Source organism: Aphanomyces astaci, assembly GCF_000520075.1.
Source record: "Aphanomyces astaci strain APO3 unplaced genomic scaffold supercont1.104, whole genome shotgun sequence".
NCBI classification, from domain to species: domain Eukaryota; phylum Oomycota; class Saprolegniomycetes; order Saprolegniales; family Verrucalvaceae; genus Aphanomyces; species Aphanomyces astaci.
This window is the reverse complement of record NW_009798367.1, coordinates 33648-50618: the sequence shown is the minus strand read 5'-3', so window position 1 is coordinate 50618 and position 16971 is coordinate 33648. Positions and strand designations below refer to the sequence as shown.

Below are 16971 nucleotides of genomic sequence, written 5' to 3'. Positions count from 1 at the left end.
GGCCGATTCGATTTATGGTGAGATATTGGAAACGTTATTGCCCATAGCTTTGTCCAACTGATATTTTGTCAACCGTACCTACATACAGTAAAAAGTAGACAGGCATCAACAATTGCGCGCTTGTGGGTGGATTGCAGAACGCTGACGCCTTGGGTTGAGACATCGTGAAGTTTGTTCCACATCCCACTTGTTTGAAGCACATCTCAAGTCTCCATTGCACACGTGCCGCGGACAATAAGTCAGCCATGACCTGCATGCGCTCACGTAGTATGTGCCGCAGCCCTGCCTGCTGCTGTCACCAACCGACAAAAGCGTCAATTTACGCTGAAAAGCCGTGTCACGAATCCCATGTGTTGCTAGTCCTGTGACAGCTCCAGGGTGTGAGTTTGGTTGGTTTACCTACAGTACTAGTAAGTACATACTCGGAGTACGTACTAGTACTCAATAAGATCAATGAAATTGGACGACCACACGTTGGTTTTGTAGCTTTCCAACTCGGTATGTACACACATGCCAACTCTCGTCAGGATGATTCACCGTCCAAGCAAGTGCATGTACGACGTACGAGTGTGTCTACCTACTACTACTCCCGTCGTCCACATCGGCAACTTCCGAGAGTTTTACAACGGCTTAAGTCACGTAGCATATCGACTTGGGAAAAACACAAGTGGGACATTGGGATAATCCGATGGGTGCCTTTAGCCAATCACGTGGCTCCATTCCAGCGAACGTGCTGTTGTGGGCGATGGGCCACCTCCACATGGTCAACTCTACCTGAGGAAGGAGCTGAATGGAGCTCACGACTGCCACTGTGTGCATGTGACGCCTACGTGAGTGCATCTCAGCGATCAGACTCCCGCCGTAGGGACAGCTCCCGTCCCCACCACACTTGATATGGCGAACTTCGAACGACGAGGACTGTCTACGTCGAGCGCGTGGGTGGGTGGGTGGGTTCTTTTTCACAAGAGTTCGTCAAACTCATAGCGCCCACTTTCACAACGTTGGGGCATTACCGAACAACCCCCCGCGGACGTCGTCGCCATTCCCTTCCTTCATATCCAGACGTCCTCGCATTGATGAAGCGACCGAACCCCACCATCCGTCGTCTGTCCACGTCCTCCACGCGGTTCCCAGCCTGCCACTTGACCCCGGAAGACGAAGCGCAGTACATGGCTTTGAGCCAACGGCTGCTCGGTCGTGCGATTGCCGAATGCGAAACTACGCTGATCGACATGGACAGCCATTGGAAGTATGTGCGGACTATCCCAGTCGCGACCAGCAGTCTCAAGGTGTACAAGTCGACGCATCACCCGTCGACCGCATTCGGAGGAGCGGCGGCGCAGGTCATGGCGACAGGCATCGTCTCCGGCACTATGGACGACATCATGACCTGCCTCAGCGCCGACAACAGCTTTGCCTTCCGGATGAACTCGGCGCTCCTCATGCCCAAGGAGCATTTGGATTGCGAAGTGCTCCATACAATCGTGCCACTGCCTACTAGCAGCCCTACTAGTAGTAGTACTAGCGACAAATTTCGATTCCTGGGACTCAAATGGGGAGCGACGAAGTGGCCTTCGGCGAGCAAACATCGCGACTTGTGCTACTTGGAGTCGACAGGCGTGACGCGCACCAGTGACGCACAGGGCCATGTGATGGAGTACGGGTACTGCCTCATGGAGTCCATCGACCTGCCGGCGATCTGCCCGCCACTCGACCAGTTCTCCATCAAGCGCGTCAAGGTGTCCCTTCGCCACGTGTTCCGCACGTTGCCCATCGGGTGTACACTGGTGATGTCGCACTGCTCCATCGATCTCGGAAGCCACGCGTCTCCGTCGACCATGTGGATGCCGCCGGACCTGACGACGTTCCCGCACCTTGTGAGTATCGCGGCCGCGGCCGAGGTGGCCACGGCGATTCGGCTCTCAAATGCCCTGCTTCTCCGGCATCCCATGACGGCCGACAACTCGACGACATGGAATGTTCCCGAGTTTCTGCGAAAATTCCCGCGAGAATGCGCGCTGTGCCACCACAAGTCGGACCGCCTGCAAAAGCACCGCGTAGTCAACTTGCTCGGCTCGACAGGCATCAAAATCGTCGCCCAGTTCTTTTGCCACGCATGTGCAATGCCGCCAGCAACGCCGCCAGCCACGTCCCCAAGCTCCGCCACGTCGCCGCCATCTCCGCTTGGGCCTATCATTCGACCTCGACCTGCGCCGACCATGCCCTTGGCGCCGTTCTCCGAAATGCAATCCCGTCTACCACGTTTGGCCCAAGACCCCAACGTTTGTCCCAACGCGTCTCCCGTTGATGTGGACGTGGCGTTTTTGGACCAATTGGTGCGTTTGTCCCATCTGGACGATCATTTGTCCCAAGCCGACCACTCCTCGTCGGGGCGAAGCAGCGACCTCTTGTCCGTGGACGGATCGCAGACTCAACTCGTGTTGTCGCAATCGTCGGGTCGGAATGGTCGGCCTACTACTAGTACTACTACTACTACTAGTACTAGTACTAGTCGTACGACGATGATGCACTTGCCCATCTTGGATTTCGACGACGACGATGAAGACGATGTCGTGAGCGTGTACAGCGGCCTCGACATTAGCGTTCGGGACATGGTCGTGTATAAAGGGACGACGACTCCTACTACCCTTCCCAGTACTAGTACTACTACTAGTACTAGTACTAGTACTAGCTACACCCACCCCGTGGCCCAGCAACTGATGCAACTGAACCGCCAAATGCAAAACACGATGGACGTGCTGCGCAGAAACCAATGCCGCGCCGAGATGCTGCAGCGAGACCTCCAGCTTGTCTCGTAGTGGGAACTTGGTTATCTAAATTAGCAATTATTACTATTTACATCCAAACAAGCAGTACTACACAAATGGCAGAGTGGAACTAGGGGTAGTGGTACAGACAGTACTACTACTAGTAAGTTAGTACGTACACTTCGCTAATTGAACAGGAAATGTTGAGGCAATTATACTACTACAGTAGTACTATGTAGTACTACTACAAATTTATATGGGAACTCCCGCCGTTGACGGCACTCCATCGAACGTCCACGATATTTAGGCATACAGAATGACGTTATCCCGTCATGATGACTTCTCTCGTAGTGGCGTGATGTCATGCGACTGATTGGTGGTCGCGTATTTGTGGCTCGACAGGTGAAGTGCAAACTCTGGGCGTTTGGTCAATGGACAACTGAAACATGTGATGTAAAAGATCGCGACTCGTTTACCCAATCAGAATGGAGAATTGTTGTGATTGGACCATGGTATTCGATTACACAGGTTTAATTGAGTTTATACATCAAGCGCATATTAGATGATACAGGGTATCTTATTTCGAAGTCCTTGTCGAAATCTAGCGCTGATGACGGCGTCGACAAAAGGGGCCGCGAAGCGGCACATTACGCAGGAAACGTTCAACGAATGCGTGCGAGAGAACATGGAAGAGTTCGATATGATAGAGGAAGATGCCATTGCCGACGCGGTGACGCAGTTCGAATCCCAGGGGGTGGATCTAAGCACCATCGTGAAGGCCCTCGATGTCGTGCACCCCGTGCTTGCCGCGCTAAAGGTGATCGAGGCCGATGAGTCGGACGACGAGACGTGCCTACATGTGCAGTTGGTCGCGTTGCAGGACCAGCTCAAGGATGCGGTCGGGAGCAGCGGGGCCAAGGAACTGGCGGGACAGATCAATGGCCCGACGATCTTGTTGCAACGTTTGCCGGCCGTACAGGACGTCGCCACGCGCATCTTGTTGCTATCCACGCTTCAGTCCATGGTACGATGTCGTTCGCAGATCTTCCTGGAAGTTCAATCCAACGATAGGTGTCTGGGAATCGGTCGAACCAACTGCTTGTGGGAGACGCAGGAGTCGCCGCCATCTTCGACGTTGGGGTGTTGTCATCGCATGCAGACACCCAGACGGCCGCGTTCTCGTCGTTGAAATGCATTTGCGCCAAGAACGAAGTGAACAAGAAGCGCTTGACGTCGCACGGAATCATCGCGAGGCTTGTCGTGCTGTTCCGCGACCGTTCCATGGTCCCAGAAGGGAGAACTAAGGACATTGCCGACGTCATTCGAGTGCTCACCCTGCACGACGACACGTACGTCGTGTTACTTGCGTCTGTGTCGATATATATATATCCAGTCAAGACCGGCAACACCACTTTATACATGTAATCGTGTGGTCGTTGCGTAGAACTTCCATGTTTTCGCAGACACATGACATTGTCAAGTTGTTTGTGGAGCATGGGGTGATCGATGCAGTGCTGCCGTACCTCCGGGGGGTGTCCAGTGACCCAGATACCCTGTCTTCGTGGCTTGCTGTGGTCAAGCAACTGGCCATCACAGAGGACACGTGTCGGAAGCTAGTGGCTGCGGGCATTTTGGACCTCCTCCCGACCTTCCAGCATCATGCGCATGTATTGCCTGATGTTTCCTAGATAGTATCACTTTTGGGCTCATTTCTATGTTTTGATGGCGGTGTTGTTGGATTTGTCTATATATATATTCTAGCCGTGGACCAGTTTATGGCCACTTGTTGTGTTGTCAAAATCCCAATCTATCTTGCAATATATCCATCCTTTGTTACATCATATATATATATATATATTAATATATATTAATATATTCTTGAATATTCACCACAAACTACTACGTAGTAATAGTCATATTGGTTTATATGTTTTTCCTCGTACAATATATATATATGATTCTATCCTTGACGGTCCACTGCTTCTTTTTATTTGTATTGTGTCCACACATGTCGTCTTTATTCTTTTGTTGATTTTGCATATATTTGCACTATATGTACGTATATATTTAATATATATAAATCCTGACAAGTGGAATATCTTGTATTCATGATAGCATCGACCGTTGTTATCCCACTGCCTGGGTTTATTGCGCAACTTGGCGGCCGTGGACGAGTACAAGTCAGTTGTAACCTCATCGAACCTTCCGTGGATCATATCCATCATGCAGCAGCATCCGACCGAAGTGTACCTGCAGACATTGGGGTGCGCCACCATCGCCGCCATTTGCCTGCGATCTCCAGCTAACTGCGACAGAGCGGTGCAAATGCACGCGCATCAGGCCATCGGGCTCGCGATGGTCGGCTTCCCTGATAACGTTGCTATGTTGCGGTACATATTATTGTCTTAACAACAGTGGGGACAACCATATATATATATTGGCACCAAGTGTAGACAAGCTAGCTTGGCCATCCGCAACATGGTGGTCCGCAACGAACAATTGCGGCCGATCGTACTGGAAGATGTCGAGCGGCAGCTGCGCGCGGCCCTGCCGTTGAGAGGATGCGGAGACGAAGCATATGCGGCGCTGCGGGACCTCGGCGCGGACGTCCCGCTCGCCAGCATCGGCACGAGCGAGTCGGCCAACTTCAATCCGGTGATGGTCTCGTCCAACCAACTGGTCGAGGCCATTCAAGACAACTCCACCGCTCCATTTGGCGAGTTTGATTAACAATTAGAATACTAATGTTTAACAAATGACCAACACTCGCGACAAAACTGCTTGATTCGATGAGTAAATGAGTTATCTAGAAAATAGTACTAGTACATACTAGTAGTAGTACTAACGGTTGAATGCAGCGTACTCGTCTCTCAGGGCCGGGATTTGAATTCTGCAGTTGGGCATTCTACTGTATTCAAGTATTTCATCGTTGCCTTGAATTGACTTTTTTCTAAGCAGAGTTTACATACTTTAAGCTTAAACCGTGCACCATAAAAAGTTTTGAGGTAACCTCCAAAATACTCTATAAACTAGTACACCTGTATAAACACGTTCTGTAAATTGTATTAATACTTCGAGGTATGTAGATTCCGAACCTCTCGAATGCAATATAACTAATCCCGATCAACCTGGCGTTTGTTCCTGGTATGATGGAGAGTATGCGATGCAGTACAGTGTTACGCATGGAAGTGGAGTTCGTAGGTTAGAGAGTAGTGGATATATGGGGCACAATGGAGAAATATACAATTGATAATATTACCCTGATTCCCAAAATGCCTATGCACGAATCTAGTTGAAATGAGCAGCACGACAGGAATAATATGGCGCCGTAGTATCGTTGCTGCTGTCTACTCCAACGCGACCCAGCTCTGTTCGACGATTTCGCGCACGCGGCGGTTGTATTCTCGTCGGTTCTCTTGGAAGAGCCGCGCGGCTTCGGAATTGGCAGGGGAGTTTGGGTTCGGGTCGCAGAGGAGCGACTGGATCGAGGTGAGGATGGCCGAGATGTCGTAGATGGGGCTCCACTGGTTCTGCAGGATGTCCAGACAGATCTGACCGTCGTTATAGATGTTGGGATGGAACATCTTGGTGACAAACTTGACGGACGGCGCTTTGTTGGGGTAGTCTTCGCTGAACTCGAGAAGCAGGTTGAAGGTCCCGCCTTCCCACGGGGTGTCGTCTGGGCCGAAGATCACTGCTTGCCACACCATGATGTTGTTGTCTAACGGGGCCCCGCTCACACCCGAAGGCGGGTCGTTCTGCAGCTTGCGGAAATCCCGCATTAATCGTCGGCGCGCAGCGGTGGACATGTGCGCTTGGTAGTTCTGCTCCAATCTCTCAATGCCAACCCTCGAATCAAAGCAACCTCATGGCGGAGGGACGACGCTTATCCCACGACGAAAACTTGAAATAGTGTAAGACTTACTAAAAATAATGTGATGCTTCGTTAAAACTGAGACTTCAAACGTGCGATGGTTCCATAAATAGTGTGATTCCTATATACACTATTTTCTACCTGATGGGACTTGTAATTAGTCTGGGGGTACTGAACTCGAAAATGTCACGAAGTTTGTATTAAATGTCAACCCTCCTTGGGTACAATCAGTTCTAGAACCGTCGGAATTCACCGAAAGGCCTCTGCCTGATGGAAGAGAAAGAGGGACGAAGCTGCCCATATGATCTGGAATGCATGCCATCCCGCGTAGCGACGGCGACTTGTTGGCGCATGCCAGGTGGAAGGTCGAGATGAGATCAAGGTGCACGCCAGGCTCGTCCGCCCCAGACCAACCGCATCCCGATCGGTGCATTAATCGTTCTACGATCCTCAAATGTCTTGCGCTGTTTATTCCCATCAGGAGGTTAATGATTTGGTGGAGCGAGCTGACGCTGGTAACTGTTCTTACTACGTAGTAAGTATTAATACTTACACTATTAATAATATACTTTAGTACCTTGGTATGTGACTTTGGGTTTTGAAACCAGGGGATGTGACGTTTGATTGGCCACAATCAACCAATGAAACAATTGCGTAAAATACTGCGCCGGTTACACAAATGTTACTACAGTAGTAACGTTATACTAATTGGCAATTCGCACAACATGCCTTCATAACTGTAACGTCCGAGCGGACTAATACAGTCCGAGCGGACTAATACAGTCCGAGCGGACTAATACACCGTGACCGCAATCATAGCCTCGTTGTATCACGCTCAGAACACGTTGAGCAAGTTTGAAGCAAATAAACCAGCCAATGTTACTATGCTGTTGTTCAAGTGTTAACCTGTCAAACTGATCAACGAACGGCTATGCCATGTTGTCAATTACGAATTGTGAACCCTTTGGGGGGTTCAGTCATGTACCCCCCCAGGGCAACCTACGTACAGGGTGGCCACCAAATCCAATGACACATGGACGAAGCACGCCAGCCATCATCATGCAAACACATCCGCTGAGTTAGTTTTTACTTAGTATTAGGTTCCCAACATATGCCTAACGTCGTGCCTTCTTCATGCACAACACTTAAGGCCACATGGTACAGCCGTGATAACATATTCGCATCTACGATTGCTTCAACTACATACCATCGCGCCAAGCCATTCATTCGCATTTGCTTGGCAAACGCTCGGGATTATTACACTTACCCTTGAGGTGTTAATTATATCTGGAGTGGTGGAACGCGCCGTGATGTCCTTGTAATAAATGTGGTAAACCATTGTGCTTTCGAGTCAATGCTTGATGGGAGCAGCGTGGGAAGGACGTGGTGCGCGGCGTGACCTGCCACGATACGTCCGTCGTATGACTAAGCTACCACCACGAACCTCTCGACTCGTCAGCAGACGTTACCTGTAGGATTCCATAGGTATTGGCTCTCTCTCGTGTCGCCACGCACCCGCACCCCCTCCATTTCGGTGTTGCATTCTTAGGCTTTTGATGGGTAACCGGACGTTTATCCGGACAAGCAATCCAGAAGCGGACAATCGAAAGTCGACGACCATGGAACGTCAAGATCCGTCGACATCCGCGGCGTCAAGCAGCCCCATGACGGCAGAAGATGCCGCTGCGTTGAAGGAGAAATTTCAACAGATGTACATGGAACTCATTGCCACTGGGTTGACTCCGAACGACGCCGTGGCGGAAGCCTTGACTCGACTCTACGCCACGACAGCGTCCACTGCAAATACTGGTAGCAGTGCCGCTCCCCCAGCCCAACCTCCGACGCTCCAGGCAGCACCAGTAATCATAACACCACAACCTCCACCGGCACCACCTCTAGCAGTCGTCGCCGCCACACCAGTTCCAGTTGTCGTCGTCGCGCCGTCGCCAGTTGGGGTCGTCGCGGTACCCACCACTGCCCCTTCGGCTGCTTTGGTACCCCCACCCCGTCCGCCTGCCTTGACCCTAGCGCTCCTCCAGTCCAACGACCTTTCCCTCTCGAACATGCAAACGCTTGTGTACGAGACCTTTTCTCACTCGGATCACTTGAACGTTTCGTGCTTCCCTGGCCATTCTCGCCACGACATCCAGCAGGGCTTGTCTCTGTTGGCATCGCATCCTGTGCTAGCCAATACGATGGGCAACGCCCTTCAGTCGTGGGTGAACCAGCCTTGGTCGAACAGCAAGAAATGGACGCAGCCTACCGACCTCCATCAGTTCTGGGTCGTGCTGGAGCATCCGCTGCTGTTCGACCCTGAGTACCGACAGGTGGTGGGTGGCATGGCCAAGCTCATGTACTTCCTGGACGACGGCATGAAGGCGGCGGTGCTGGCGCGGTGGGCTGGGTACTCGGAGGACGACTTACATCGACTCCTCGATGTGTTCCACCAGTTCATCACGCTGGCGCTGGTCGGGGCGGAGCTCAAGATGGACATGTTGTTTGCAGTGTGCGATCTCTTGCGTCTGCTGCACGAGATCAACGAAAAAAGCCGAAAATTTTGCGAATTTTCGGCGTTTTACAACGACGCGGTCAACTCGGAGCTGAATCTGCTCACCGATTACGCCAACTCTGGTGTGTTCTTAAAGCACAGACCAACAACTCACCAAAGTACCCGACAATTGAGTGAGTTGAGCTTTTGCGACTTTCCGTTCATTTTGGACCCAGCCTCCAAATCCCTTGTGCTGCACTTCGACGCCGAGTACCAGCAACGACGGACCGTGCATGGCTCGCTTGCGAGTACCGCTAGTACGACTACTAGTAGTAGTACCTCTACTACCCACGAAACGCTTTCTACTAGTAGTAGTACTAGTAGTACCCTGGACAACTTGATGCCATATTTGGTGCTACGCGTGCGCCGCGAGTTTGTCGTACCGGACGCGCTGCAGCAGCTCGTGCAAGCGACCTCGGAGCAGCTGAAAAAGCCACTGAAAGTCAAGTTTATTGGTACGAATATATATATATATATTTATGTGCTTTCAAAGTATTTGTATATACATGGAGATGTTAAATATATATATGACGGTGCAGGGGAAGAAGGGGTCGACGAAGGCGGCGTGAAAAAAGAGTTTTTTCAGGTAAATATAAATTCGTTTTTGACAAAAGCAATATCATTATGACTACTATATTTATTCTTCAATTCGTTGGTTTTCATTCTATTTTGTCAGGGTATATCTCAATATTTGGCTTTTTCACATGCTGGTTTGCATAGTGAATATATATATATATATATATATATATATATTTCCATCGTTTTTATGGGTTTGTATGATTGGTCAATTTGAAACCATTTTGACCAATCGTTGAGCGTCTTTCGTTCATATTCGAACCTAGATACGAGCTTTTGATATATGGGGGGTACAAAACTGAATCGCATTTGTATATAGAGTAGTTCGTCGTTTCCGCCAAACTGTGTGTGCTCCCAGACTTGTCATAACAACATCACACTATTCTACAGTCAGTCATACACTAATTCGACGTGGAATAGTTGACAAGAGTGGTGGATATATTGATAATTCGAGTGATGTTTTGGGTTGTTTTCATTGGTCGATGTATGCTAGTAATAATATCCTATTTTTTGTAGATTATCATTCGGCAGCTATTGGATCCAGACTTTGGGATGTTCTTGTCAGATGAAGACACTCACACACTCTGGTTCAACTGCGATTCACTTGAATCAAGTATGGAGTTTGAGCTAATTGGGATCTTACTTGGCCTGGCCATCTACAATGGCGTCATTCTCGACTTGCACTTCCCGCCGCTCGTGTACAAGAAGCTCATGGAGCAATCTGTGACACTGTCGGACGTCGAAGCGAGCCAGCCGGCGCTGGGCCGCGGCTTGCGCCAGCTGCTTTCGTTCGATGGAGACGTGGAATCAGTGTTCCAGCGGTCATTTCAAGTGTCGTACCAAGTGTTTGGCGAAATCAAAACCGTCGACTTGGTGCCCAATGGTACGTAGGGTGGTGGTGGGGAGAGTTTATCGAAAATTTTGATATATTTTTTTAGGAGGAATTAAACGAAAAATGGAAAATTCTTACGTCTGGGATACATGTTTGACAATAAAAGATCAAGTACTGTGGAAAGAGTGGATTCATCTTGAAACTTGGTATATATTAATTATCGAAGGTGTATATTAATTATCGAAGGTGTATATTAATTATCGAAGGTATATATTAATTATCGAAGGTATATATTAATTATCGAAGGTATATATTAATTATCGAAGGAATGGATTCCATGATGGACCTGTAAGTAGTACCATCCATCGCATATGATGGGTTCGAAAGCGTGTATGTCCACTGGATTTAGCTCCTTGAAACTCTTCAATCTTTGTTTTAATACCCTGAGTTCACGTATATATATATATGCTATTCAATTTGGTACGGATACTGTATCATGCCGACCAAACCAATCACGAATCGCTCCCACTGGTCAATCTGAAACTCCTTGTCGCTGATTGGCTACTATTGTTTCGGTTTACGACGTGCTTTCTGCGAAATGGAAAAGCCAATGAAATACTTTCGCGGCGAGATTTATGATGGGTTGGTTTGACCAAACTCGCCAAATCGGGAAATTTGTCTAACGATATATATATATATATGTATTGAGCTTTGAAACCCCGAGTTGATAGATACAACTATATATATATATATATATTTATATATACATAGTGCTAAGAGCGATATACCGTAGGCAGCCAGATCAACGTGACAAATCTCAACCGGGAAGAGTACGTGGCCAAATACGTGCAGTATGTGACGACAGACTCGGTGGAGCGCCAATATGGAGCTTTTCACCGCGGCTTCCACTTGGTGTGCGGTGGCCACGCGCTGGCGCTATTCCGCTGCGAAGAGCTAGAACTGCTCTTGTGCGGGTCGCCAGACTTGGATTTCGAAGCCCTCGAATCTGTGACACAGTACGACAGCGGGTTCTCCGAGCACAGCGACGTCATCAAGTACGTTTTACTACTGGCAGATTGATATATAAAACCATTTGTTATATCGGACACGTCCAAGTTTCATGGCATCTGGATACTCGGTCGTGTGTTTGTATATATATGTATGTACATTTGAATCGATGTTGCGATGTATATTGTATATATATATATATATATTACTAGTGTCGATATGAATGACAAGTGCATGCTAAAATGGCTTTGAATCGCAACGTGTTGCGAGTGTATTTTTTTACCCGAGTATTTCATTTTTAATAAAATGAAAGGGAGGATGGGTGGATTTTTTTAAATGCGTGTTTTTATACAACCTTCAAGTTTTGGATCAAAAATAAGGAGGCGTATTTTCTGTCGTTTAAACAAGGGAATGAATATGTATTTTTTTGTTTTAAATAAGAAATGATATATATACATTGTATTTGGATAAAATATGGATATAATGAAATGGATGGATATACAATTGATAGGTACTTTTGGACGGTCGTGCACGGGTTTACCGTGGACGAGAAGAAGCAGCTGCTCAAATTTTGCACTGGGAGTGACCGCGTCCCAATCCGAGGGCTGTCTGAGATGGCGTTTGTGATTTCCCGCAACGGCCCCGACTCGAACAAGTAAGTTTTTCCATTTAAATTGGCTTTAGATGGAATTTATTCTATTTATACAATCTCATTTTTTATGATTTTTTTTGCTTGTTGGGACTTCCGTATCGAGACGGGTTGACAAGTATGTGTATATGTGTTTTATTTGGAGTTTCTTAGCCTATGGGAACGAATAAACTCTAAATTTTGGGTGTATTTTGGATAAAAAGGATGAAATTGGGAATCATAACCGATGGTGGTAGATTGCCCACTGCCCACACATGCTTTAACCATTTGCTGCTGCCGGAATACTCGAGTATGGACAAGTTAAAAGAGCGACTGCTGATTGCCATCAGCCAATCCGAAGGCTTTGGGTTGCTCTAACCTGTGCATACAACAATCAAGTTGTTTTTTGTGTACATTTGCGCCACGTTTTGTAAAAATACCAAGTTCTGCTGCTCGACGCATACTGTACGTACACTGTACAGTAGTTAGAGCACTCTTACACTCAATCAATCAACTTGTTCGACGCTCGAATTATGTACGGAATTGGGGCTGCGTCAAGTACTTTACGGTACAGCAGGAAGGCGCCAGTTCAAATTGGACAGATCGAGCTCAAAATCGCGAGGACTGGAGGCTGGGGTCATCACTTTGGTCTAGCATAACGCCAATATAATAGTAAAGGAATAAATATTATCAAATCGATTCGAATCAGCAGAATTGAATAGAAAACCGCCTGAGCCAATCAAATCACGTGATGTCGAATTTCTGCCAATCCAAACGTTTGACCCCTCCGCATTGGGCAAAACCACCACATAGCTCGAGCGAAATGCGAAATATGCAAATGCGAAATCGCAAATTGCGAAGGGCTACGGTATGTACCTTTAACAGGGCTACAAAGGCGCTTTTGGGGCTCATAGCGGTGCCACAATCTCGCACGGACAAGGGCAATGTCGTGATTCCAACCTCTTTTAGCATTAAGCGATTGGTTTGAACTACAAAGTCGTAAAAAGTGACGAAAAATAGCGAAAAAAAGTGAAAAACATTGCGAAAAGGTGCGTCGTACTTGACATGTGGCAGGCTTCGCGTTTGGACTGCACATACACATTGCACGGGAAATGACAGCATGGTTGGATCGATCCAACCTGCGATGACGTGTCCATAGAAGTAGACTCTAGAGTTTATGGTGGTAAACATAACTTTGTAGTTCCTTTTGGCTCAAGAAAGCCAGATACCTGACGCCATGTTGGCTTGGACTTGGGCATCTCGATGGGAACACTCCAGACGAATCTTCGGCGAATCCTTTGTGGCCGATGATACATTGCCGAGTTGGTCGGTTTGGCACGCCACGTCTGTGGGTGGGATGGCGGCATCGACGGTGGCGGGCGGTCGGGTGGAGTCGGCCTCGTGGTCGTCGTCAGAGGAATACCCGGACGAGGACCCGCTGTCGCTGCTGCTGCTACTCGAACTGGCCCGATCGCGTTGGATGACAGCCGTCAAATGCTTGCTGAATTGAGTCTCCCGTTGGCTTCGCATATCCTGCAAAGCGCATTCAACTGAAGTCCTGGTGGTGACGATACCTGAAAGAGCTGAACGTTGGTTTGGTAGACTTGGAACGATGAGATTGAAGATGACTGGGGTGACGGTGGTGGTGGTGGTTCATGGCTTGGCGGAGCACCATATGGCGGCGGTAGCACTGGAGACATGATGCCGCTGCGCTCGACATAGGCCGTGACAAGATGCTGGACACCGTCTTCCGTCAACATGGCCTCATCGCCCGCTCCATACGAGTCAATGTCATGCAAGATTTCAGCCGCCAGGCGCTGGATGGCTTCGTCCTCAGTGGACTGCGGCGGCTCTGGGGTACCTCTGTACGACTCCATTCGGTTGATTTGGCCAATACACCTACTACTTCTCTCATTCACTCCTGAAAGAAAAGCAGCACATCCTGTATCTTCTTTCGAAAGGTCACGAAATGTATTCATTTCTACAGGTTCATCGACTGTTAACTTTTAATAACGACTTGTCTAATTTACAGTTAGTCAGATGCTACTATTAAATGTATGCTCAGGACGTGTCCTCTTAGTTGGTAGGTTAGCCAACTATTTGACGCTCTTGAGGCCCCGACACGCTCTGTGCAATCGAGTGGTGGATCTTCTTGATGGCGTGGTGTGTGGGATGCAAGATGCTGACCTTGTGGTTTATGGGTTGCTTTTTTCGATGGCCCAAGTGGGCTTCTTCAATGCCCAGTTCCTTCATCATTTCAGTAAACATGCGCCCTTGGAACCCCTCCTTGGAGTTGGGAAACGTTTTGGTCACCATCAATCGCACCTGCAATAATGTCATCATCATATGACTCGACCATCGAAGAGTATGGGGGGTTGTGATTCCGTGCACTTGCCCGATGGTAGTTGAGCATGGCTTCGTTGGCGCGGTCTCGCCGCCGGATCCACGTGTAAAAGTAAATCGCCCACAACACGTTGTACGCCGTGTACACGACGGCCATGGTGACCATGACGTGGAACGCCCTGCTTTCGCCGTTGTGGCCGATCATCACAAACGCATTCGCCACCGAGATTGCGCACACATAGTAGAAACTAAACGAAACGTAGTGGTCCAGCATGGTCAGGTACGAGATCTGGGGGATGGCGCCCGCGACGACAAACTTGTACGTGACGGCCGTGAGCACCATCGTGACCGAGATGAGCAGCCGCTCGCCCGTGTCGATGGTCTTGCCTTCGTTGTCCAGGCAAAAGCTCAGAAACCCCATGTACGTGATCAGCGTGACCGGAATCACAATGTGCGTAATGTAGTACCCACCCCGCCGCTGCAACAGGATGGAAAAGTTCATGCGGGGGTAGATTTCCGAGGTCGTGCTCTCGTTGATGTCGCTGAAAAAGGCCGACGCCACGACGTAGTTGCCCGTCGCCACGTGAAATACGTTCGACAGCTGAAAGTTGGTCACTTGGAAGATGCTCGGGTTGCGGTAGTTGACGGCCAGCACGGCTCGTTCCCTGGGCAAATGCAACTGGATCGGAATCGTCATCTCTTGCTGGTCAAAAGGGAACGCGTGCAACACAAACTGCCCCGTCAAGATGGCGCGCAGGCGGTAAATCAATCGATAGTCCATGTGTGTGTCGCTTTGCAGCGCGTTTTCCACGTACTCACTCGAGTGGACGACCTCTCCGATGATGTCGACGACATTTAAAAATTGCACCGCGTGGCCTTCGTGGATCCCCAGAGCGCTCAGAAATGCCTCGACGTGTTCGCGCTTGACGTTGGCGAGGCTGATATTTGGCAGCATCAGCTCTAGTCGGGCGTCGGCTCGAAACACTTGACTCACCTACCATCATCCAGCACAATTCAGAATTGGTTAGCCCCTTTCCAACCAACAACGCCATCGTTCAAACACAGCATCCTAGCTAGCAATTCGCTCCAGGTTTGGTGGAGGTTGCTCCCATAATTTGATGTCTAGAACTGACTGTCCCACATACTTTGCGAGCCAGACCAGCTCACAGTGGGGAAGCTCATTGTTTTCCCTACCGTGTTGACGTCAAACAAGCTAAACACCGTGAGCCGACTTTCAAAGTTCAACGGTGTCGCGAGCGCAACCTCCACGGGCACGGTGGCGGTGGTTACATTTCTCACAATCATGCTATCGCCGTCGACGACAGCTTCCCACTCAAACGTGCCCGTGTCGGTGGGGATGGCGCTGCGGCACTGGATCTCCCGGCCGTCGGGTGTGATCTTTTCGATCACCCAAATGCCTCCCGGACCGGCGGTGATGCACACCAGATGCAGCTGCTTCTTCAACACCTGCGCGCGAAGTTTGAGCGGCACCGTCACGTGGAGCACCACGCGATGATTGGGTGCCGCGGGCACGTGGGTGTAACTTGTGACTGTGGACTTCCACCCCAACGACCGATGGGGCTTGGCCTCGGTCGCGTTGTGGACAACAGAACCTATCCGCGCCTGCACCGAAAACATGGACATCACTTTCTGGATCGCGTTCACAAACCGTCCTTGAGCCATGGTCGATTCAGTATAGCCGGAGTGCTTGCTTACGACACGGACCGACGATGCGAAACGATTCCACGGTTTCAACTTGCGTGGGAAACAGCCGACACGACTGTGTAACTGCTGGTTGCTTATCCGGATCGTCGTAAGTGCACAGTACTTGGAGCGACGTCGGTAGCCAATCTGTTTTGCCGGTGTGATGCGGTGGACAATTGCTGCGAACGAGGCTGGCAACGTGGTCGAGATGTGGAGGGATGGGGCGTGGCATTGCTGTTGCATGCTTCCCGACAGTATTAATTCTAGGAGAACTGTAACGTGTATCACATTTGTTTCATAACGTTATATTAATTACTATAGTATAGTACTACTACTACCTCTGTTATGTATGAGTAACTTGGCGAATACGACAATTCTATCCGACATTAGTCTTATTGGTTAAAATTTCAATACTTCGTACCTTTCATTGGTAGATGACTCTTCATTTTCAATACAAAGACCAAATCTCGTATGTTGGTTTTTATACAATCTCTGACGAGGTGAGGACATGAACCATGAGGAGCAGCCTCTGCACGCAATACACGTGGCACACGACGTGGCTCCGGGTGCCACGTGTAATGCGTGCAGAGGCTGCAACATGGATTCGCACCCTAAAGTTGCGTTTGCGGCCTGATCACAGTTCTTGCTGTGTCTCATGGAGGCATGGGGACAGAAACCCTGTCACCTCCA

General features: G+C 49.3%; 6 protein-coding genes across 12 annotated transcripts; 3 read left to right on the top strand and 3 right to left on the bottom strand.

Moving 5' to 3' along the window:
- The first annotated feature begins 971 nt into the window (after window positions 1–971).
- H257_17352 (hypothetical protein) lies at window positions 972–2877 on the top strand. Its single transcript, XM_009846120.1, has one exon. It carries the CDS (start codon window positions 1077–1079, stop codon window positions 2817–2819), a length of 1743 nt encoding a protein of 580 aa, XP_009844422.1. The 5' UTR covers window positions 972–1076; the 3' UTR covers window positions 2820–2877.
- Window positions 2878–3358: 481 nt separating this feature from the next.
- H257_17351 (hypothetical protein) lies at window positions 3359–5550 on the top strand. 4 transcript variants are annotated; one of them, XM_009846119.1, is made up of 6 exons: window positions 3359–3792; window positions 3840–4117; window positions 4213–4435; window positions 4884–4948; window positions 4998–5158; window positions 5222–5550. In XM_009846119.1, the coding sequence occupies exons 1-6, from the start codon at window positions 3379–3381 to the stop codon at window positions 5323–5325; spliced, it is 1245 nt and encodes a 414-aa protein (XP_009844421.1). In that variant the 5' UTR covers window positions 3359–3378; the 3' UTR covers window positions 5326–5550. The 4 variants fall into 4 exon arrangements, with proteins under 4 accessions (XP_009844421.1, XP_009844420.1, XP_009844418.1 ...); XM_009846118.1 differs by having other exon boundaries at window positions 4998–5550; XM_009846116.1 differs by having other exon boundaries at window positions 4884–5158.
- A 439-nt stretch (window positions 5551–5989) lies between these two features.
- H257_17350 (ubiquitin-conjugating enzyme E2 2) lies at window positions 5990–6622 on the bottom strand. Its single transcript, XM_009846115.1, has one exon. The coding sequence runs from the start codon at window positions 6575–6577 to the stop codon at window positions 6116–6118; it is 462 nt and encodes a 153-aa protein (XP_009844417.1). The 5' UTR covers window positions 6578–6622; the 3' UTR covers window positions 5990–6115.
- A 1615-nt stretch (window positions 6623–8237) lies between these two features.
- H257_17349 (hypothetical protein) lies at window positions 8238–12907 on the top strand. 3 transcript variants are annotated; one of them, XM_009846112.1, is made up of 6 exons: window positions 8247–9645; window positions 9730–9776; window positions 10283–10649; window positions 11392–11653; window positions 12118–12261; window positions 12492–12907. In XM_009846112.1, the coding sequence occupies exons 1-6, from the start codon at window positions 8262–8264 to the stop codon at window positions 12610–12612; spliced, it is 2325 nt and encodes a 774-aa protein (XP_009844414.1). In that variant the 5' UTR covers window positions 8247–8261; the 3' UTR covers window positions 12613–12907. The 3 variants fall into 3 exon arrangements, with proteins under 3 accessions (XP_009844415.1, XP_009844416.1, XP_009844414.1); XM_009846113.1 differs by lacking the exons at window positions 12118–12261; window positions 12492–12907 and having other exon boundaries at window positions 8238–9645; window positions 11392–11814; XM_009846114.1 differs by lacking the exons at window positions 11392–11653; window positions 12118–12261; window positions 12492–12907 and having other exon boundaries at window positions 8238–9645; window positions 10283–10866.
- Window positions 12382–14153, bottom strand: H257_17348 (hypothetical protein). The gene is made up of 5 exons (XM_009846111.1): window positions 13809–14153; window positions 13464–13767; window positions 13295–13402; window positions 13111–13223; window positions 12382–12884 (listed from the first exon to the last, which is right to left on the bottom strand). Exons 1-5 carry the CDS (start codon window positions 14109–14111, stop codon window positions 12798–12800), a joined length of 915 nt encoding a protein of 304 aa, XP_009844413.1. The 5' UTR covers window positions 14112–14153; the 3' UTR covers window positions 12382–12797.
- A 61-nt stretch (window positions 14154–14214) lies between these two features.
- On the bottom strand, window positions 14215–16322 carry H257_17347. 2 transcript variants are annotated; one of them, XM_009846109.1, is made up of 3 exons: window positions 15772–16322; window positions 14630–15571; window positions 14215–14559 (listed from the first exon to the last, which is right to left on the bottom strand). In XM_009846109.1, exons 1-3 carry the CDS (start codon window positions 16258–16260, stop codon window positions 14323–14325), a joined length of 1668 nt encoding a protein of 555 aa, XP_009844411.1. In that variant the 5' UTR covers window positions 16261–16322; the 3' UTR covers window positions 14215–14322. The 2 variants fall into 2 exon arrangements, with proteins under 2 accessions (XP_009844411.1, XP_009844412.1); XM_009846110.1 differs by having other exon boundaries at window positions 14215–15571.
- Between the last annotated feature and the right edge of the window lie 649 nt (window positions 16323–16971).

What these genes read in the sequence shown, in the direction of transcription:
- H257_17349 (XM_009846112.1), top strand. Translation starts at nt 8,262, where the DNA reads ATGGAACGTCAAGATCCGTCGACATCCGCGGCGTCAAGCAGCCCCATG. An exon ending in ACTGAAAGTCAAGTTTATTG is followed by an intron (nt 9,646 to 9,729) that starts GTACGAATATAT and finishes ATGACGGTGCAG; the next exon opens with GGGAAGAAGGGGTCGACGAA. An exon ending in GAGCACAGCGACGTCATCAA is followed by an intron (nt 11,654 to 12,117) that starts GTACGTTTTACT and finishes TACAATTGATAG; the next exon opens with GTACTTTTGGACGGTCGTGC.
- H257_17347 (XM_009846109.1), bottom strand. Translation starts at nt 16,260, where the DNA reads ATGGCTCAAGGACGGTTTGTGAACGCGATCCAGAAAGTGATGTCCATG. An exon ending in GCTTGTTTGACGTCAACACG is followed by an intron (nt 15,572 to 15,771) that starts GTAGGGAAAACA and finishes GGATGATGGTAG; the next exon opens with GTGAGTCAAGTGTTTCGAGC. An exon ending in CCATGCTCAACTACCATCGG is followed by an intron (nt 14,560 to 14,629) that starts GCAAGTGCACGG and finishes ACATTATTGCAG; the next exon opens with GTGCGATTGATGGTGACCAA.
- H257_17351 (XM_009846116.1), top strand. Translation starts at nt 3,379, where the DNA reads ATGACGGCGTCGACAAAAGGGGCCGCGAAGCGGCACATTACGCAGGAA. An exon ending in TATCCACGCTTCAGTCCATG is followed by an intron (nt 3,793 to 3,839) that starts GTACGATGTCGT and finishes ATCCAACGATAG; the next exon opens with GTGTCTGGGAATCGGTCGAA. An exon ending in CTCACCCTGCACGACGACAC is followed by an intron (nt 4,118 to 4,212) that starts GTACGTCGTGTT and finishes GTCGTTGCGTAG; the next exon opens with AACTTCCATGTTTTCGCAGA.
- H257_17348 (XM_009846111.1), bottom strand. Translation starts at nt 14,111, where the DNA reads ATGGAGTCGTACAGAGGTACCCCAGAGCCGCCGCAGTCCACTGAGGAC. An exon ending in CCAACGTTCAGCTCTTTCAG is followed by an intron (nt 13,768 to 13,808) that starts GTATCGTCACCA and finishes TGCGCTTTGCAG; the next exon opens with GATATGCGAAGCCAACGGGA. An exon ending in CCTTTGTAGCCCTGTTAAAG is followed by an intron (nt 12,885 to 13,110) that starts GTACATACCGTA and finishes GCGTTATGCTAG; the next exon opens with ACCAAAGTGATGACCCCAGC.
- H257_17350 (XM_009846115.1), bottom strand. Translation starts at nt 6,577, where the DNA reads ATGTCCACCGCTGCGCGCCGACGATTAATGCGGGATTTCCGCAAGCTG.
- H257_17352 (XM_009846120.1), top strand. Translation starts at nt 1,077, where the DNA reads ATGAAGCGACCGAACCCCACCATCCGTCGTCTGTCCACGTCCTCCACG.